Source organism: Equus przewalskii, chromosome 15 (genome assembly GCF_037783145.1).
Source record: "Equus przewalskii isolate Varuska chromosome 15, EquPr2, whole genome shotgun sequence".
Lineage (NCBI taxonomy): Eukaryota > Metazoa > Chordata > Mammalia > Perissodactyla > Equidae > Equus > Equus przewalskii.
This window is the reverse complement of record NC_091845.1, coordinates 32,797,005-32,819,350: the sequence shown is the minus strand read 5'-3', so window position 1 is coordinate 32,819,350 and position 22,346 is coordinate 32,797,005. Positions and strand designations below refer to the sequence as shown.

The 22,346-nt window shown below is 44.0% G+C and overlaps 1 protein-coding gene across 8 annotated transcripts in view; it reads right to left on the bottom strand.

Moving 5' to 3' along the window:
- Positions 1 to 22,346, bottom strand: part of ARHGEF3 (Rho guanine nucleotide exchange factor 3) — a 285,003-nt gene that overhangs the window by 150,287 nt on the left and 112,370 nt on the right. Inside the window, exon 1 of one of the 8 annotated variants that reach the window (XM_008515342.2) lies at positions 12,850 to 13,109. The exons of the other annotated variants lie outside the window; for them this stretch is intronic. Within the exon in view, the coding sequence (XP_008513564.1) occupies positions 12,850 to 12,900 (51 nt within the window). The 5' untranslated portion in view covers positions 12,901 to 13,109. Of the gene's footprint in view, positions 1 to 12,849; positions 13,110 to 22,346 lie in introns of those variants that run through there. 8 annotated transcript variants of the gene reach the window in all.

Sequence of the window (22,346 nt, the reverse complement as noted above, 5' to 3'; positions counted from 1 at the left end):
AATCCATCACCTTTAACACCCACTTAAAGCTTCCTAACCTCAATCATTCTTTCCCTTCTGGGTGCAGACTCAGGCAACAGCATCTAGCTAGAATTTAGTCACATTGTTTTGTGCATATTTATTTTTCTTCAGGGTTATATTCTATTTATGGCAAGCATCCTGGTTTTCTGTTCATCATAATAATATAAACTTTCCATTTAAGATAAATATAAGGGGAAAAGACAGTTGCTTTGTAGAAAATTATTAAGTATTTTTCAGTGTTAAGGGCTATGGCAAAAGGCGATTCAAAAATGAGCGAGGTTTAGGAAACACTTTCTCTGAGGAAACTCCCTCTCGTAACTGTAACACAAAGTAACTGCCCCCTGCCTTTTGCTGCTCATGACAAGTACAGAAAAAGCAACGCTCAGATGCCCTCTCCCCTGGGATGACGGAAAAGGGACTCCTCCTTTTTCCCGTCCTTGCTGGACAGCATCTGTAGCCCGCTCTCTGCCCAGTCATGGATTAAAAATGAAATTCGTATCTCATAGGTCTAACTTTAGCCACAGGAAATGGGAGCGTTTGGGGGACCCAAAGGGTTAGCCATGCTTTGTTTGAGGATGGGTAGTTATCTTTCCTGAACCCTCTTCCTTCCCTTTTTTGGGAGGGGAGGGAGTAGAGGCTAAGGTTGGGGGAGCAAATGGGAAGCAAGGCCTGCTGGATCTGTTTCCTGGTCGGCTTTGTGGGAGACCCCTCCCCTCTCTGTTGTCAGTCCTGGCTCTCGAATTTATACTACACATCACTAGGATCAAGCAATGCCCACTTTAGGATGTATTATAAAAGATATTCTGACGATGAAAACCACCCAAACAAGGCACTTTAAAACCCTATGTTGCAAATATCTAGAAGCCTTGACTGCAGATATGAAATGCTTCTGTTAAAAAAAGAAAGTTCAGGGGCTGGCCCCGTGGCCGAGTGGTTGGGTTCGCGCGCTCCGCTGCAGGCGGCCCAGTGTTTCATTGGTTTGAATCCTGGGTGTGGACATGGCACTGCTCGTCGAGCCACGCTGAGGCAGCGTCCCACATGCCACAACTGGGAGGACCCACAACAAAGAATATACAACTATGTACTAGGGGGCTTTGGGGAGAAAAACGAAAAAAATAAAATCTTTAAAAAAAAAAAAAAGAAAGTTCAAATCTAAATAGTTTTTTCTAAAACTTATATTTGTATATTTTCTCTGGCTTTATTACAATATACACAATTTGCAGAAATCCGTTTTATAACTTTTTATCAGAAGTTGCCAGATCACAACTGATGTTATCTTTCTCTTACCTGATGCATAAGTAGTAAAACAGAGCAACCAGGGAACAATTATCACCTGATTGTTATCTATTTTTTAAGGCTATTGAACTAGCGAGGTGCCCTTATGTCTTTCACTTTCCCTCTCTGGATCTCAGTTTCATTATTTGTAAAATGAGGGAGTTGTACTGGGTGACCTCTGAAGTTTCCTTCTAACACTGTTTGCATGTATGACAACACGTGGCCAAGGAGATTGTTGTGTGGGGGAGGCAGGTGGGCAATGAGAATGGCATAGATTGGGAAACACTTTCCAGAAATAAATATGAGATTCTCAATTTGCCTCAAAATTACGGATTACAATAATCCTATCTGTAAGTGATGCTTTTGAAACACGAGATCTGTGTTCAGGTCCCAGCACGGCCTGGTGTCCTGCACAAAGGAGGTGACCCACGAAGGTGTATTGAACGAACGGACAAAGGCACCTTCCCTGGGTCCCTTCTGAGGACTCAAGGCTAATGCCAGAAGGAGCAATGATCAATGAAAGAGAACAGAGAATGCAAGGGGTTAGGAGAAGAAAGAAAGAGATGGCAAAAAGGAAAGAGAGCAAGGGAGAGAGGAAGGGAGAGGAAAAGGTATGCACACGGACAGTCAGTTCTTGCTGTTCCTGGTAGCTGTGTTCCATAAAGACTCCGTGAACAGTGAATTAATGAATACTGAACCACTACTCGCAGAGGTAAGACAGGGCTAAGTTCCTATGAGCCTCTGGTCACAATACTTTTGTCAACCAATCAAGACATCACCTTGTTTTCTGTGTGTTTATTTAACGTATACTCTTGATTCATTAACACTGAGCCCACAGCCAACAGCACTGTAATCCACGCCTGAAGGAAGCTCATCTAACACATGCACCGTCTCCGTAAGGCCCGCTGCAGCCTTCTTGTGCTTAGGAGCACTAGAAAATACTTCATCACCACACTGGGGGGCATTTTAAACAGTGAAATTGCCAACAAAGAGCACAAAAATGTGAAAAACATGGTACTAAATACACCACGAAAAAGACGCTTGTTTACAACGTGAGGCCGGAACAAGGAGGCAGAGTGTTGCTTTGTTCAGCTGGGAACGTGCACGTCAAGCGACTCAAATTTTTGGCAGCTCTATTCATGTCCGTGAATGACTGTGAAAGCGCAGTGGGTATTGATTTTGGGGTTACAAACAAATTTTAGCAAGTAAGCAAATAAAGAATTCGTGAACAATGAGGACTGACAGCATGTATGTATATTTATATGAATGTGCGTGTGTGTGTATGTATGTGTGCATGTGTATATACATATATGTTTATATATAGAGAGAGAGGTAAAAAAGAAATGCATGAAATGAGGAAATGAATTCTTCACACAAAAAAGCTCTGGGGCTCACGGTGAGGGGCAGGCCCTGCACAGAGTGAGGAGAACAGTGCTGCACCCTCTGCCCTCAGCCTTTTTTATCTGAGAGACACAAAGCTGCTTCAGGCAGCACTGGCTCTATTGTTTGTAAGACCAAGAGCAAAATGGGGCTCCTTGTCCAAAAATTATCACTTTTCAAGAGAGTACAGCAGAGTATTAAACCACACACACAGCCCTTCTGAAGGCAGGGAGAACCCCGTGTGCCTGCACAGCTCTCAGGCTGGAGAAGCCGGCCCTGGCCTCAGGCCCACAGGGAGGCCTGACTGGGTGAGCATATGGAACCAGTCCAGAGCAGGCAACTCACACTCACATGCACGTGTTTGCCCAAAGCCTCAGGTCTCCACTTAATGCCTCAGACTGGGTCTTATCTCAAACATCAGCCCAGATCAGGCAATGCAGACAGGCCCGATTTCTTCTCCTTCATTAAGGACCCAACTGACCCCAAATCACAGCAAACACTGCAGGATCAAGAACAGCTGACTGGGCAATTTTTATCTAAAATAAAGAGCAGTGCTCTGATTTTTTTACTTCTTTGTCAACCAGGGAGCCAGAATCAGAACCTTGTTGATACACACACACACACACACACACACACGTTTCCTTGAGGCAAAGATTCTTCCTGAAAAAACTGTCTACAACTCAGAGTTTAGTATCTTATACTCCAAGGTAGGAGACGGGAGTAGGAGTGATGGTGGGAGAGGGGTTAAAACAGCCAGGTGCCATTTTGCACCCATTGAATTGGCAAAATTAAAAAGTCTGACAATACTAAGGGTTGGAGAAATGGGGACTCATGTACAAGGCTGGAGGGAGAGTCACAGATTGGAGAGCAACTTGACAGCGTCCAGTTAAGCTGAAGATGTGCATGTCTTCCTGCCCAGCATTCCACTTTTAGGGAGATATTCTAGAGTAATTCTTGCACGTAGGTGGCACTTAGAGATCTGTACATGGATGTTCAGGATGTTCATAACAGCAAAGGAGTGGAAATAGAAATATCTATTAGTGCGGAAATAGAGTATAGGACATGGACCAACATTCTTGTCAGTCAAAACCGATCCATCAATCAAGCTCCGTCTTTGACACACACCTGTCCGGACTGTTCCGTTGCACTCAGATACACAGATGCACGTCAGCCCCGGCACGGCAGGTTCATGCTCCTGTCTGACTCCCGTTTGGATAACCCTGTTTCTCTATAGTTTATTTTGATCCAACCAGAATCACAAGCACACAGGGCCTCCTTGCTTCCAGACCAGTGGATTACTTATCAACCTTATTACCATATTTTAAGGGAAAGTTAACTATATTTTCCAAAATAAAAAATGCAGTGAGAAGTGCAGCATTGTTTCATACTTTTGCCACACTAATGTCTGGCTGCATACAAGACAGCTGGATCCACATAGCTGCTTCTGCAGTTAGTCCACTGGGACGGCTATTTTGGTTGACACATAGGAAGAAAATCTGTTTTGTAGTTACATAGTGAGTTTCTAGGTCTCAGGAACCTCTAAGGGTCCTTGGGTTGCACCTTGAGAACCACTGTTTCAAATCGTCCTCCGTTCTGCCAAAAGTTGTCTTTTGCACAAATAGAACCATATCATCTCCCACTTCCTTCAAACTGTCAATGCTGCCTATGGCTCAGAGAGTTAAATCCAAACTCTGCTCACAAAACTCTCCCCATTTGGGCAGTCTGGTGCCTATGCAAACTTTATTACTGCCCTATTTTGTATACTGAGTACACTGCCTACTGCTAGGTACACAAGGATACCTAAACCTGTCCTGCTTGTTCATGCCTCTGAGCCTCAGTCTTCCTCCTGCCAGAAGGATTCCTATGCATCTTTTACAATTCAATCCAAAGGTCACCTCCTCTAGGAAGCCTTCCCTGATTTACCCTTCCCTTAAAGTTTCCTCTTTTTATGTTTTAGACATTTATTTTTTGCATAGATAATTCAAGTGTATGGGATTAAACTCCAAAAAGGTATACTGTGCAATGATAAGCAGACTTCTTTCCCACCCCAGCCATCCTTTCCTCTCCCAAGAGGCAACCACTGTGATCAGTTCCTACCTTCTTCCAGAGCTGCTCTAGACGTAAGCAAGCAAATCACTACTTTTACCCAAATGGCATCATACTATATGCACTGCTCTACACTTGCTTAACATTCTATCTTGGACAGCCTTCCACACCATCAAATAAAAATTGTCCCCAGTTTTTTAATAGGGCAAATTACATTTTTAGAATGTACCATAAATTATTTATCTAGTCCCCTATTGACTGGCTAGGTATGTGGTTTCCAATCTTTGGCTGCAGCAAATATCCTTCTACATAAACCAGTCCACACGCATGAGAGACACTGCAGCATTAATTAATATTCTGGAAGGGAAGTGCTGGACCAAAGGAAATGTATCTTTGTAATTTTGATAAACATTGCCAAATTGTCCTCCATAAAGGCCATTCTAATTTATCCTCCCACTGGCCATGCATGAAAGATCCTGTTACTCTCACCGAAGACTGTTATCCAACTTTTTAATCTCTGCCAGTGTGGGAGATCAAGAATGATAACTTGGTCAAGTTTAAATTGATATTTCTCCAATACGACCAAACCTCTAGCGTTGCACCGTCCGATACAGTAGTCACTAGATACGTGTGGCAGTTTAAATGTAAATTTTAACTAATTAAAATTAAATAAAATTTAAAACTCAGCTCCTCAGGTGCACTAGCCACATTTCGAGTGCTCAGCAGCCATCTCTGGCTACTGGCCTCCATGGGAGATGGCACAGACAGGAAACACTACCATCATCATAAAAACCTTCTATTGGACAGGCTGCTCTAGACCTACCCTGTCCAATGGCTACCACGAGCCGCGGTGGGTGCCGAGGACTTGACCTGTGGCTAGTCTGAACTGAGATGTGCTCGAAGTGTATAATACACGCTGGATTTCGAGGATTTCGTATGGAAAAAAAGAATGTAAAATGTCTCCTTAATAATTTTCATATTGATTACATGTTGAAATGCTAATATTTGGATATACTGGGTTCAATAAATCATTAAAATTAATTTAACCTGTTTCTTTTTGTCTCTTTTAATGTGGCTACTGGGAAATTTAAAATTATACACATGGCTCGCATTCTGTTTCCATCGGACAACAGTGCGCCACAGGGCACAGTGCTCAGTTGAGACCTGGATTTTAGCATTTTTCTTTGTACAGAGAAATAAATGGACTTACTATTGTTATGAAGAAAAACAGACTCATTGGAATGTCTTTTCCCTCCCCCCCCTTCCCCGCCCCAGGCAGACAGGGTGGGCAACAAAAGGAGAAAGGGTGGCGGCGATCCTGATGACAGAAGATCGGCCCTGAAACAAACCAGTGCACTTCCCACCTGGGCGGCCACAGGCAGGAACCAGTGGCATCGCTGACCTCGAGCAGGGACCGATTTCCTGGTGGCTGTTAAAACAATGCGCCAGAGAACAAAGTGCCCTCCCAACTAAGAATAGAAGAATGGCTCCAAACAAGATTTCCAGGACTCCGCAGGAACAAACTGCTGCCCTGCACCGACCGTAGGCCGCCTGCCACCCCTGGCTTGACCTGGCCCCCTGGCTTGACGAATATCCCCGTCTCAGCCGCAACCTTCCTGCATTCTCAGCAGTCCCGGCACACAGCTCTGGGCAAGGACTGAGGGACCAGTGGAAAGGGGAGATCCAGAGAAAGAGGCGACAAGGGCTCTGCCTTAAAGAGCTTACACCACAATGGTTCTACAGTTGAGACATGGCATGTATGCCTCTGTCATTCATGTCTTTGGCTTTGGATATGAAGGTCAAGAAAACTTAGTTTTGCAACATGAGGCATCAAATTGATAAATCAGAAACTGTTTTCTAACTGAGGTATTAACGGAATGAGACCTAACTGTATCTGAGCATAAGTCATCTGCCTGGAGGGAAATATTAATTTTATTATTATTATAGCTGTGAGTCTTTAGGCAAGTGAACTAACCTCTCTGGGTCTCAGTTTTCTCATCTATAAAATAAAGGAGTTGGATTATATGAGCTTTCCTAGCTTATCCAGTCTGAAAGTTCTGTGACCCTATGCACGTGCAAACGAGAGCTCACCAACACCTTCATCCCCATTCTCCCACTCATTTAAAAAACACTCATTAGGCAATTAGTATGAATCAGACCCTGAGCCTGACACTGGCATACAAATATGGGAAATCCTCTCTTCCACTGGATGAAGTTCTTAAGAGAAGGAAGGGGAAAGAAGGGGGAGGGGATGGATTGAAGAATTACAGTGGAGTTCTTCACCTGGGGCCAGGGCCTGCACAGAAATGTTCACAAGTCTGTGCAGGTTTCTGAAGCGAACATTCAAAGATGCACGTGACCTCAAGAAAGCAGAGGGCTAGCGCTTTTGGGAAACTACGATAGGCTAGGTACCATGGGAAATTCTGAGTACGTGGTGGGTGCTTGAGGAGTTGGCACCCAAGACAGAGGACAAAGTGTACATGGGAATAAAAACACAAGGGATTTGAACCCGAGTCTCTCCCTGCCACATCAGGGATGATCTCTGTGCATGGCTTCCTCCTGCTGCTGGGCCTTCACCAACTCTCCCCTTCCTCACATCAGAAGATTATAAGCATTTGACAGGCCAAGACAGTATCGCACTTGTCTGACCTGGGATGAGTGGACCTGCCCAACAGGCGGGGGTGGGAGGACAAAACGTGATAAGCCAGGTGAAACACTCATTGCAGGCCAGCACTTCAGCACCAGTAGATATTCACTCATCACGTATTTATTTAGAACCTAATATATGTCAGGCCTTGCGTTAGGTGTTCTCGTCATCTTCATCATTTATCGTTACTACATTTATCCTCCTCCAACATGGCAGAGTGCTCCACACAGTAGGCACTCAATAAATGCACAGTTAAGCACTGCACAATGACATTTCGGTCAACAGCAAACTGCATACGTGATGGTGGTCTCCTAAGATTACAATGGAGCTGAAAATTTCTGAAAAGAGTGACACCTCAAGAAGAGCCTCAGGCAGGTCCTGCAGGAGGTGTTCCCGAAGAAGACAGTGTTATCACAGGAGATGACAGCTCCATGTGTGTTATTACCCGTGAAGACCTTCCAGTGAGACAAGATATGGAGGTGGAAGACAGTGACACTGACCCCATGTAGGCCTAGGCTAATGTGTGTGTTTGTGTCTCAGTTTTTAAGAAAAAAGTTTAAAAAGTAAAAAAATAAAAAATTTTAAAAAATAGAAAAAAGCTTATAGAATAAGGATATAAAGAATATATTTTTGTACAGCTGTACAGTGTGTTTGTGCCTTAAGCGAAGTGTTATTACAAAAGAGTCAAAAAGTTAAAAAAATTAAAAAGTTTATAAAGTAAAACAGTTGCAGTAAGTTAAGGTTAATTTATTATTGAAGAAAGAAAATTTTTTAAATAAATTTCCTGTAGCCTAAGTGTAGAGTGTTTCTAAAGTCTACAGTAGTGTACAGTAATGTCCTAGGCCTCCACATTCAATCACTACTCACTCTCTGACTCACCCAGAGCAACTTCCAGTCCTGCAAGCTCTGTTCATAGTAAGTGCCTTACACTGGTGTACCATTTTTATCTTTTATATCGTATTTTTACTATACCTTTTCTGTTTAGATGCCCAAATACTTACCACTGTGTTACAATCGCCTGTGTGAATACAATCGTATTCAGTACAGTAACATGCCGTGCAGGTTTGTAGCCCAGGAGCAATAGGCTAGACCATACAGCCTCGGTGTGTGGTAGGCTATACCCTACAGGTTTGTGTAAGTATACTCTATGATGTTCACACAATGACATAATCGCCTAAGGACGCATTTCTCAGAAGGTACCCCGTCATTAACTGACATGTGACTGTAGGTTGCGTGAGTAAATGGTGATGATCTCTGTGGTAGATTAATTTATTCTTCAGCAAGCTTTTATGCCCTCTCTTGACCTCCATGGCTTGATACTGTGACTTGCCCTGACCAATGGAATACGGGTGGACGGGGCAGTGTACCCATTTTGAGCCTAAGCCTTAACAGACATCGTGTGCTTCTGCTTGATCCTCTGGAACTTTCTGACCTCCAGAGGAGAATACACAGGTGGATGGCTAATGGACCCATGTGGGATGGACCACCCCAGCAATCTACACACCAGTAAGCATAAGAATACATCCTTGTTATTGTTAGCCACTGAGTCTCAGGTGGTCACTCAGCAAAAGCTGACTGAGACAGTCTCCTTTACATACATTCAGACATTTCAGGCAGAGAGTGGCCCTGTGGGCTTTCCCATTAAGGTGGGATTTCAGCAATTGGGTTATTTTGTGGCTCTCTCTACCCCATTTTCTCTGGGCTGATAACATCCTAATCAAAGAAGACAGCAGGGGCCACAAAGACCCATATTTTGGCCGTCTTGACACCTGGCACAGAGTCAGGCACAAAACTGGTCCTCAGGCAGTGCCCGATGAATGAAAGGAAGGGCTAACTGTTCATTCTAGTGGGAGAAACACTGTCAAAATCACTGCCAGGCAGCAACCTAGGCTGCAGGTGCTCAGAGCCACTGGTTCTGCAGTCCCCAAAGTGTGACAAGTGGACCTGGCGGTGACACAATGTCATTTCAGACCATATGCAGCAGACCGGGATGTATTTATTACAATGTGTTTTAGGAAACACATTATACTGTTTAGTGATTTCAGGACTAAATAAAGGACTATTGCTGCTTTCGATGAGCCTGTTAAAAAAAAAACAAAAACAAAACTAGACAATTTAAAGAAAAACAGTAAGTGAAGAATAATAGTACAAGTGATATATGGATTGGGAAACACGACTAAAGTTTAGGAAATACTGATCCATTTTAAGTCTCATTTTCCTACAAATCACAATCATCATCATAGCTAGCATTTTTGAGCACTGACAAGATGGACTGTTTTAAGGGTTTCACAGAAATATTATTTTATAAACCGCTCATAGTACCTGAGGCAGAGACTATCATCATCTCCATTTTGCAGGTAAGGTCACTGAGGCCCACAGAGGTAAGGAACTTGCCCAAAGTCAAGTAGCAGTGAAGATTTGAACCCAGCCTGTCAACCTCCAGGATCCAGGCTCTTAACAGTGATGTCTCTACTGGAGAACCTGGTACCCAGGGAAGTTCAGCATTGCCCACGGTTAACTGGAAAACCAGGAACTTGAACACCAAACTCCTCACTCCCAGCCCAGTGCTCTCATCCCTGCTCCACGAGGAGCCTTGTGGTGAGAATTCCTGGAGGGGTTGACAGGGGCTGGGTAGGGTACGCAAGAAACAAGGGAGAAAGATCGGGAACACCAAAGGAAGACTTGGAAAGGAAGAGATGGGGACATGAACAAGGCTGCCAAACAGAAGCAGATGCGTAAGTGATGCAGAGAAGCTAGAATATGGACAAAGTTATTGGGAAAAAGAGGGCTGACAGCAAGGGCTGGCACACAAGAGCTGGTTCCTGAGCTCCTCCCAAAAGACCTGCCCACCCTGGTCAGCACTGGGAACTGGTTTCCCGAAGTGACATTCACATAGTTTATATTTAGGTCCTAAAGTCACCCATTGTTTCTGTCCCGGTGGACACTTGGGGTCACCACCCTGACCTTGCCCTCTCCGAGTCATACCCTGAGTGTTCAATCAAGAGAGCCCTTTTTAGGACCTAGTTTGAATCAACTTCCCCTTCCATGGCTCCCACTTGGCATTCTGGGCAAGCTGTAAAAACATGGCTGGAATCAGGGCTTTAAAATGAAGTACTGACCTTTCGTGGAAGATGCTACTTCCTTCCCTCCACAAAATCAAACCAAGGCCATGTTGATTTCAGGATATAAGATGTTTCACAGCCCTCTTGTTGCTAAGCCCTTACACACTAAGGATTCGTTTTTCTGGTAGCCACCAATACATTCTATGGTCATAAGGCCTGAGACAGGGGTCATGTTTGCTAAGTGCTGCCTCTGTGCTAGGCACTGCCATGAGCCATTTCATTTATTTCTAATGACAACCCTACAAGGTAGGCACTATTTATTATCCCCATTTTACAGAGGAGAAAACAGATTCAGAGAGGTTTGGCAACAAACCAATTGCATGACTTAGTAAGAGGCACAGCTGGGACTCAAACCTAGATATAATTGGTTCTAAAACCCAAGCCCTTAACCATTACACTCTACCACTCCTCCACAGACACAGAACCACTTTGGCCAAATCTCAGAAGATGGATTTATGAAATCTTTAAAGGGTTTCTCCCCTCCCTTTTTCTCCTCCACATCCAGTTACCAACTGCCCCTCCCAACCCCAGGCCCAATTCCTCCAGAACCTTTCTCTGGAGACTCTGAGAGCCAAGAAATGAAAATTAATTTAATAACACTTTCAAGAGCAGAATAAAGGCCAATAGCCAGCCAACCAATTACATTTTGAGTTCGAGTTGATATTCTTGAGAAACGTGTGCTTAAAAGCACTCATTAAATCATTTGACTTTGAAAGAGGGAAGATATGAGAATAATTTTCGACTGTCTGTGCAAGATATTTGCATATCTTAAGTTCATATCAGAGCTAAAATGAGTTTAGAGACATCTCCATTTGACACGGGGGGAAACTGAATCCAGAGAAGGCAGTGACTTATAATAGATGCCTCTTACAGAGGTGCGAATTGGACCCCAGCAAACATCCACCAGAACAGGCTGACTAGCCAAAGGACTGGAAAGCAAAATGTTACTGAAGATGTTGCATGTGACAGGAGATGTGGGAAGGGCCCCATCATTAGAATCATCATGTAGCACCTACTGGCTAAGAATGATATTTCTGGATCTATTCTGCCTGAGCTTGAAGCCTAATCCACTACTAATCAGCTAAGTGACCTTAGGCAAATTATTTATCTTCCCTAAACTTCTGTTTTACCATCTGCAAAATGGGGATAGTAATAGCCAACCCCTACAGTGTTGCAAGAATTTCATAAGCTAGTACAAGTAAAGCGCTTAGTAACACAAAAAAGCATCTAATATAATTATAATTAGCCATTATTGTATTATTTTTAATCAATGTTACATTAACTGTCACCAAGAGGTAGTAAATCACTTTAAATGTCATCAATTTCCATACTTCAAAGGCTCAAAAATTAATCTTCATCAGGTGAGCAAACAGTTAGGTGAATGAGATAGGAAAAGAAGAAAGAGAAATCACCCAAATCACATGAAAAGATTAAAAATGTATATCTGTGATGGTCATGTACAAGAGGTGGAATTAGCATTACAAAAGTCAGTTTCAGAAGCGTAATTCTGATGAGACAAACAGAAAAAGCAATGGGTATTTCCTTTACAAAATAGTTTTGGTTTATCCAAAGCTTTAATACCTACCCCTAAACACACAAGCAAATAAAAGAGACAGAGAGAGTAAGCTTCAGCGCTCCCAACCTTCTTCAGCCCATTAGAAATAGAACACTTCTAGCCCCTCCTTCCGAAATAACTCAAATCTGGCACCAACACTCTTAATGAGAATGGCAGAGAGTGTGAGTCTCCCCTAATATTATCTGACTTCATCTTCCCAATGATGAACACATTCAAAACACCAGGATCACTTCAAGGAAACCTACAAAAAAAAGTTGCTCCAAGCAGAATGAACTTCCAAAACGGAGCCCTGCTATCTTCCAGTACAAAGAAGAAGAGAAGATCTCGGAAATGCACTTTGTGATAAAAACAGAAAACAAGGCAGATGCATCCTTTCTTTCTCCCTTTTCCTTCCCATTACCTGAAAACAGTTCTCTTATAAAAATTGAAATACTAGCATCGTAGAGCAAAAAGTGAAAGACTCCCTCCCCTTGTTCTCCTCCAATCACAGATGCTGACGGACGCCCTGACAGCCAGGCACTCCACTTCACTCACCATCTCCACCAAGCACAACCGTTTGTGGTCTTAAACACAACCACACAGCTCTTTTCTGATTCATACTAAAGTGAGGCAGAAGTCTGCCTCCATCATCCCAGGTGTTTTTAACAGCAGCTCCCTGTTCAGTTTCTTGGGAGATGAAAAGAGAGCTGTGCCCTCCCACAACTCAGCTCCTGGCACCGCCCAGCAGGCTTGGGTGGGAGTTGGGAGCTGGTCCATCCCTGGATCAGCAGCAGGGAGCTTACCTGAGCACGGACAAAGAAGCAACACCACACCATGGGGCGCTCCGACCTCATTCACCCGGAGTCCCCTGCCCTTAACTGTGGTGGAGCCCTACGGACGGGATCCTCTGAGCAGAGCAGAGCATGGTTTCCCTGAAGGAACTCCTCCCCGCCACTTGGGCTGCATGACAGGAAGTGACAGGGGGCCATCAGTTACAAGTGTCAGAAGCTGAGAACCACACCAGCCAAGAGCTCCCACCTCCAGCAGTTTCCTTGCCTGCTGCTGCTGCTTTTTCAGAGCACTCTGCCTTCTGGCATTCAAAGGCACACTAGAAACTCAGTTTCTGGCTGACAATCCCCAGCCTGTAAGAAACAAACAAGGCTCAATGGGTCCCCACCTAAAGCCATGCTGGGCATTCTGACAGCTCCAAAAGGTTTGCTGCTAGGACATCATGCCTCAAGTCTGGAGCTTTGCAGACCCAAACGTTGGGATGAAATGGGTAGAGAAGGGACACTGGGAGGAGAACTTCGTGTGTTCAAAGAGGAATCAATAGCCCACTTGAAATTCACCCAAGAGTCAGCAGCCCTGCCCGGGATACAGAAGCCACAGTGAATCCAATTTCACAGCAACTCAATAAATGAGAGTGGTGGTAAACACCACACCCATCCGTTTCTTTTTTTCTTAGGCAAATCTTCTCTTCATGGCCCCTTCAAAATAGCTACTTCTGGAAAGCTCCTTTTCAGCTTTTGACATGGGTGACAAAAGGCCTCACTGCTCTTCTCAGAGTTACTCTGGGAATAACTCGTGGCTGACATTTCTCATTTTATGAACTGGGGATCTCACCACAATGAACGCCTGGCCCCAGTCTTCTGCCTTTTACAAAACCCAGACTTCTTGGGTGATTGTTTCACAGCGAACCACAAGCTTTCAGATGAAAACTATGCCCTGTTCCACTCCTCCCGCAAACAAAGCAATCCCCTCACCCTCCTCGCATAGTGGCAATGGGTCTCACACCCAAGGAGACGTGACTCTAGTGTAGCTTTCAATGATTTACTTTGATTTTTCAGTTCTCTAAGGCGGTGGTATCTGATTTGCAAAAACCTTTCTAATTGCAACTTTTCGCTGCAAAGTTTCAGCCTAGGGTTTCCCGAGGCCTTCTTATACATGTACAGATTTTTAAGAATTTTTGCCTGTCTCAACCTTGAGTAGAGTGGGTGGCCCAGCAAAGAGAGAGGGTTCATTTGAACAACACGCTTCAATCTGAGTCTCAATTTCAGAGCTCATAAGAACGCAGGCTCTCCCCATTCTCTCAGGCCAGTGGCCTGACCCCTACCATGGGGCCTCTGAAGAGTGCCCTCTGCCCTGCAGACACTACAGAAGGATGCACCAGGCTCTGGTAGTAGAAAGATGACCCAGTGATGACCGGAGAATAAAATAAACATTGCCAGGAATTTGCAAAAAGTGTGGAGGAGCCAAGAAATAACTGAGCCTGGCAAATGCATTTTTTATGGGGCCACAGTCTGGGAAGGCTTCTCAGAGCAAGAGGCTCATGGGCAGAATTCTGAGGGATGTTCTAGGTGGCAGAACTGGCAAGGGCAACAGCAGGGAGGTGCAGAACCACAGGGTGTTTTGGAAGAAAAGCAAATGCTTTGAAAGGTCAGGAGCACTATTCTGATGGGCTTGCGTCTTGCTTCAAGGAGCATGAAGGAGTCCCATCTGTTTGGAGGCAGAGGAAGTGAAATCACTGTGAAAAGGCTCAGGCCTTTCAGGCAAACATCTGGGTGACCTCAAGGCCCATATATGATAGCCGCCAGGTCTGGCACCCAGGAAACGCTCAGTAATGTGTGTCAAATCAAACAGCAGTGTCCGCAAAAGGTGGGTTGCAGCCTGTCCTCAGGATCCCCTTTTTCCCAAAGCCTGACTCCCCACAAAGCAAGCCTGGGGTAAGTGGGGGCTGTTGGGTGGGGAAAGAAGGCATTCCTACAAAGGCCTCTTGCTCCAACCTCCTACATAAAAAGCGTCCAGAATTTGTATAGGTCTGTAAACACCCTGAGATTAGCCAGCTTTGGTGGCAGCTCATCTAATGAAGAATGGCAATCCTCTGTGGACCAACGGAGGCTCCCATAAGCCCAGCCACTGCTCTCCTGGGATTTTCAAAAAAGCCACTTCATGGAGCCCCAGCAGCCAAGGCCAGGATCACCCCAGTGAGGATCCAAAGGAAATGTGACATGGCCATGGTGTGCTAGAGTTCACTTCTTTTCTGGGGGAGGGAGGGTACATTCACATGAACTAATCCTAGAATGATTAAGCCCAACTTCCGGCTGCTGACTGTGAATGAGAAAGAAGAACTGAAATCCGTGGGCTGTAGCACTTCGTGGAAGAGGTGAAACCTGAGTGGGCTCTGGGGCAGGTAGCAGTGGAGGAGGAGGAAGGGAGGGAGAACCAGCAGACGCCTCGGCAGGGGAGAATGGGCGCAGGCTGCAAACAGGAAGGAAAGAACAGGGCACGGCCATTTCCTCCGATGCCCCTGCTTTGACCAGAAGCAAGAACTCCAGTAGTGAAATCGGTCCACACAGAAGGCCTCTCAGAGGAGAATTTCCGTAACAGCCTCCTGCCCTGCAGGGTTCAAGTCCTTCTTGAGCTTTATAATGGGAGCTTATAAAGGAACAGGAATGTGGCTTTGCCCTGTGTGGCATCTAGGATACTACCAAATATTCAAACACGTTTTTCTACTGATCTTTAAATTTTGAAAGTAACATAGTGTCATTGTAATACAATCAAACCATACAGAAGTGTAAAAAGTGAGTTTTCCCAAAGGCCCTGCTTTTTTCTCCACCCCAATCCCATTTCCCAGAGGCATCCATGTTCACACACCTCCCTCCTGTTGCCCTTGTCAGTTCTTCTGCCTAGAACACCCCTCAGAATTCTGCCCATGAGTCTCTTGCTCTGAGAAGCCTTCCCAGACTTTGGCCCCATAAAAAATGCATTTGCCAGGCTCAGCTATTTCTTGGCTCCTCCACACTTTTTGCAAATTCCTGGCAGCGTTTATTTTATTCTCCGGTCATCACTGGGTCACCTCTGTACTACCAGCCTGGTGCATCCTTCTGACATATCTGTAGGGCAGAAGGCACTCTTCAGAGGTCCTATGGTGGGGCAGGTCCTATGGTGGGGCAGGCGGGGGGGCGGGTCACAAACCCAAATGCTTGGAGACCCAGGGGTAAGGTATGTGAAAGCAGACTTTCACATAGGCAGTGGGGCACCCCTGAGAGTGTTTGCCTTAGGTCACTCCCAGCTTATTGGGGTTCCCAAAGAGACTACTGGCCCAGGGTGACCCGACATTTCAGTTTTTCAAGAGAAGCTGGAAATTCTAGGTTTTATATAAAATCTCCTAATTTTTAAAGGCTGGCAACTAATCCATCATTTTTAAAAATGCTGTACGGGCCACACAAAACACAGTTGCTGGCTGGATTTGACCCGAGGGCCAACAGTTTGCAAACTCTGATGGCAATCTTTCCAGACATTTCCTTCTAAACATATAAGTTGATGGATGTAACATTTTTTTATTTTATTTTTTCAAAAATGGAAAGACAACATTAGTCTACGGCTTGCTTTTTCTCTTATCATCCAGAGCATCTTTCCAAATGATACACATTTTCGACCCAGACTGCAGAGCACCCAGGGTGCGAGTACCTTAACTCCTTAGCCCCTGGCCTGTGAACACCCAGCAAACATGAAAGATACAATGTCAGCTCTCAGTTGCTCACTTCTCTCGCCTCTGCCAATGTTGAGAACATACTCATGATGAAAGTGCACCTGTGTACAGATATTAAAACATCCTAAAGCCACAATTACTGAAACCATAAACTGTGACTGTGGGTTTTTGATGTTTTAACATGAGAATTTACCATGTATTTTTTCATTTGATCTTTACAACTGTCCTGAGGTAGGCCTTACTACTATCTCTATTGTACAGATGTTTAAAAACTGATTCAGAAACAGGTGGCATGAGCCCGCCCAAGACACAAGGCCTACAGGTGGCGGGGTTGGGAGTGGAGCCCAGGTGGGGGCGGGGGAAGGGGGAGCATCCGTGGATGGGGGTGCTGACTTCAGAGCTCCCGCTACATGCATACGGCCCCCAGGACAGACAGCAAGAAGCCTGCAATCTAGGATATGCAAGAATTTGACATACAGCAAATGTTGGACTGCAAACCACTGGAGGAGAGGAGGATCACTAACAAATAGGACAATTCATTTCTTGGAAAGAAAAGCCTCATTTTAAAGCTCTACTTCACACTTATCCAAAATAAATTCTACATAGAGTGAAAGGTTAAGAAGAAAAAAGAAAACTATGGTTCTCGGGATATAACATTTTTCTTTAATTGTGTAGAGCCGAACCATTACATATTTATACATGGGAAATTAGTTACGAGGCACCTATAATGCAAAAACTGGCCCCTGTTCTCCCATACCTGGATAAATAACAACACTAATGACAACCCCTTTTTGGACTCTAAGGAGACTAGCACCAAAATGGGGACCCAGCTAAGATACCACCACACACTTCTTTGTGTCACTGGAACTCGAAGCTATGTGTTTCCTGTGTTTTTATTCTATATACCTGAGAGCATTTTCTGTCGAGAAGTTGCAAGTAGTTTTCTCACCAAAGATATTATAAGAAACATATGCAACAGGGTTGTGAGAATTTCATTTACATAAAACAAAATGATGAGATTTTAGTAGAATTACTTCTTCATTACAAATTGGTGACTAAGGGTGATTCTTTCCATTTGAATTTTATTCTGTTTCCTCAATCTCTTTCTTATTTGTACCCAAGAAGTCACAGATTTCACAAAAGCTTGGAGTTGAATGGAAATTTCAGAGTCTTTGAACATATTCCATTTGATGCCTTATGTTTTTAAATAATTCCACAAACCAAATTGGAAAATAGAATCTCATTAAAATGGAATAGTAGCAATGATCAATTAAAGTAGTATATTGCACATGGATTTAACCAAGGTTCTATTGTCAGAAAAGCATTATTTCATAGATCTTAGGTTTCTGAGGCTATTGTCAAATTCCTGTAAGACTAAGAAAAAACAAAAATTTATGCTGTGGCTGAGAGGGGAGGTGCAGTAATACTCTTTGGTGTTACTAGGTTGGCAGGAAGGCATAATGCACAGCAAGTCAGTGAGAAATGAAAAGAACCTCAAAGTACTCAGAGCCTGTGAGTTTACTTGTGGTCATATACTTATACTGAATGTCTTCATATCTCAGTGCTGCAAGTGTGGTTAAACCAAGAAAAACTTGGACAACTCCTCTGCACTCCTCACCATAAACTGTGGACAAATGGGAGGTCCAGACCCCATCCTGGGCCAGGGGCATTTGAACACAAGGTGGTTTAACTCGAGACTTTGACCATTTGAAAATGTTGATGCTCTTCTAGAGCCCTGCTTAATATCCCAGCTCAACACGATTACAAAATGATGAGAAGAATGTGGGAGCAGACCTGGCTGCCCAAGGTCAAGAATGAATAAATAGAAAAGTCTTCATCTATGGTTTCAACACAAGAGCTAAAAATAAATGAGGCTTGAAGATGGAAGTCTCAACAGATTGCTAATCGTGGCTAATCTTGAATGCTTATCTTGCTGATTTTGTTACAAGCAATAGCTTGAGCGCTGTATTCTTTCTCTTTAAACAAATCTGAACTTTTATAATCAAATTCCTCACATTATTTTGGCAACCGATACATAGACAGCTATTTTACAAAGAGAATGACAAAATGAAAGCCGTCTTCTGATGTGTGCTGTGAAGCAGCCTGGGCTCTGGAGTTCTGCCTCCTTTATGAACACAAGCAGGGGCAGCCTGGAGAATTTCTGCATGGAGCAGACCCGGGTGCTTGCAAATAAGCTCACTCGATTTCTTAGAAACATGAACACCCTGAGCGCAGCTTTTTCAAAGGACTGTCAAGTCCCCTTCATTATATTGTCAATTAAAAGTGAAACTCCAGTGGGTTGCTGACCTCTGCCCTATTCTTAGGAAAAAGAAAGGTTTAAAAACCGATTAGCTGATATCTATCAGCCAAAGAGCTTCCTTACTTGGAAATGAGACTCCCTCTTAGGCATTACAGTGCTGTCAAAGTTGATTAGAAATGGAAAATCTGAATATGAGGCGGGTGGTGTTCCTAACACTTAAATGAATACTCAGGAGGATTTGAAATAGTAATTTGCTTACATCAAAAATAACTTTTGACAAACTGAATTTCTGAGTTAAAAATATATAACAAAAGCAGAAATCATTTTTATTAAAAAGTTTCTTCTCATAACTTTGACTTCAGATATCTCCTTAGGGATAATTTCTGGGAATGACTGGCTGGCTGGAATAATGAACAGTAAATTAATATGGAAGCTCTGTGATTTCTGGCTCTGCCATTTATTAGTTGAATGACCCGGTAAGTCACTTATTAACTTCATTGACCCTTAGTTTCCTCATCTGTAAAAGAGGAATAATGATTCCATTATCCCTAACGGGGTTATAGAAAGGACCACAGGAATCTAATTGATATATGTGTTTTAAAAGCAGAACAAAAGATAATGGGGACATTGGGGGTCATTATACTATTCTTTCTTTTTTGTATAAATTTAAAATTTTCCATAATAAAATATTTTTTAAAAGACAAAAGTACTGTAATAATTTATTTTTTCAAGCAAAAAAGGAAGTTTTTTTGGCATAATGATGGACATTGGTTCAAATTTTCCTCTTAGCAAGTTGAAAAGTTGGTACCAAATCCAAAAGAGTTTTATTTTTACCCTGATTTGAATAAGCACTGTCAACTTGGCATCTAATAGGAAAAAAGCAATGGAAATTTGCAATTCCCCATTTCTCTCCTCTCTTACTTCCAATAGGGGGAGAAAATGAGAAGGTCATTAAAACTTAAGTTCTATTTATTTTTTAATGCTATAATGCTGACTTCCTTGAAATCCCTGTATCCACCTAAAAAGTTCAATTCTTCTATAAAAATACCCCCAAGAAAATACCAAGAGATTGAAAAGCGTGCGTGCACCCGTGACTCAGAGCATCCATTCTGCCTATACAACAGTGAAAGTGTTTTTCTGTTTTATTTTGTTTGGTGTGTATCCATGTGTACTTGAAGAATAAATATTGTACTTTTTTCCTTAAATCGGAATCAGAAAGGAATCACCAAAACACTGGAAACCAGCAAACCAAGCAGGGGATACTCAGAAAAGGCTTCCAGCTCCCACCCAAGGGAAGCTGATTCTGGTTGGAAGCTCAGCGCCTCCTCCCATTAGGGCTCTGCCCTAAAGGCTGCCCCTTTAAGTCAGACTTCCTGGTAAGGCTCAGAGATTTCCGCACGCAGCTTCCTGGAGACGGTATAAGATAAACAATAAACTTTGCAGCAAAATGATGGACAATAAGCCCCACGTGGCCATACAAGAAGCAATTATAAGCACTGACAATGGTTAGGGCATTTCCAACAGGAATGCAAATCTGTGACAAACATGGGAGAAACATGCTACCCCACACACCTGCACAAACTAAACTCATTAAAAAAAAATAGTTCCTAGCTTCTCATTGGATTGAGAAATAGTTGCTTCCAAATTTGGCACTATTTTTTTTTCAAATCATTGTCTAACAGGAAGGGAGTCAGGTCTTTCTTAAAGTGCCACCACCTATTAATTAGATGAACGCTGCTGAGGCCAAGCCAAGAGACTCCATGAGTCACTTACTCCATGTGTCTCCATGAGGGTCATGCGTCACCCTCTGGATACTCTGCAGCTCAACCTCACTCCTGGGTTTGAGGAAGCCCCCATCTCATGAACCAGAGCCCACACGCTACCAGAGGAGATGAGGATCCCATGCATTTGCTTTCCCAGCCTCCCTTGCAGCTAGGGCACAAGAGCATGAGCCAGGCTCAACCAATCAGACAGTCCCACCCCAGACGTGGCATCAGAAGCTGGCATGCAAAGCAGCAGGGACGCTGCAGACTCTATTTTGGTGAGGATGGTGGCAGCTCACAGAGGCAACAGTGAGGGCAGATTGAGCAGAGATGTTCCATAACGTGTGTTGGTGGTACAAACTATGGTATCTACACCAGCCCAGCAGTGGCAGCAATGGTATCTGGTAGGAAATGTTTGGTAGTGTAATTTGGTGTTGTTTCTGGTTCCTTGTTCCTTCCAAAATTCTCTGAGCTTCCGATATTCCTTAATAAATTCATTTTCTGCTTAAATCAATCAGAATTGGGTTTTATGACTAGGGGTTAATTCCCACACACAGAGCACAGGATGGTTTAAAGCTGATGTATACAGAAACCAACCCCACAGGATGATTCTGAGCATAAGGACTGAATGGCTTCTTTCACACTTGGAATTCAACCCAAACACTGTCCCTTGGCCTACAAGACCCTGCATCAATTGGCCCCTTTCTCCCTCCTAGACCTCATCTCATTCTACTCTCCTCCCTCCTCCCAAGCTCTGGTCACACCTTCTGTTTCTCATCAGATTCTTTCCTGCCTCAGTCCCTTTGCACTTGCTCTCCAGAAAACCTTCCTCCAACTCTTCACATTGCAGCAGCATCCTCCTCTTAGTTTGGTGTCTCAGCTTACAGGAGGCCTTCTCTGACCAGGCTGTGTAAAGGACCACATACCACATCCTACCCTCTTATCCTCTATCATGACACCCTGTTGATTTCCTTTGCAGCACACATCCTGTGATTAACTTATTTCCAGCATATATCTTGTGATTAACTTATTTCAATATTAATAACAATAACAACCACCATTGATTGGAGGCTTGCTATGTGCCAGATGCGAGGCTAAGCCCATTTAATTCTATGACCACCCTATGAGATAGGTACTTTCATTATCCTTAGTTTATAGATGAGGAAACAGGCTCAGAGGGGTTAAGGAAGTTGTCCAAGCTTGGCAGTGAAGGAATACGGATTCGAACCTAGGCCTACAGTGTGGGCTCATTACTACAGTGCTCATTCAGGCAGTGGTCTGACAGTGACTGAATGAGCATCAACCATGGTGTGGGCTCTGGGGCCACAGGACAGGCCCAGCTCTCACGGAGCCAATACCCTGGTGCTCCAGATCTCCCACTTGGTATTCTATCTACTATTCAGGAACCTTCCTCAGGGAAGACATGCAGTGGGCTTGTGGCAAACTGGGGAGGGCATCCTTCATTCAATAGAAAAGTGTCCAGCTCTGTGCTCAGTGTTAGGCTACAAAAATACCACAGAGGAGCTCACAAGTCAGAGGGGATGCAGACCTGCAAACAATGCTTGCAGCTCAACCAGCCACATTCCACAGCCTTGGAGCCCTGCAGCACAGAGGAAGCAGCCAGGGACAATTCTCAGGTCTCCCCAGCAAAAGTGCCATTCAAGCAGGTTGCTGGGGAGGTGGAGGAGATGCTAGGCAGGGGGAGGGAGGCCAGGGCAAAGGAGAGAAGTGGGGAATAGCATGGCTCATTCAGGAAGCAGGGAGATGTGCAAAGGGCCTGTGGGA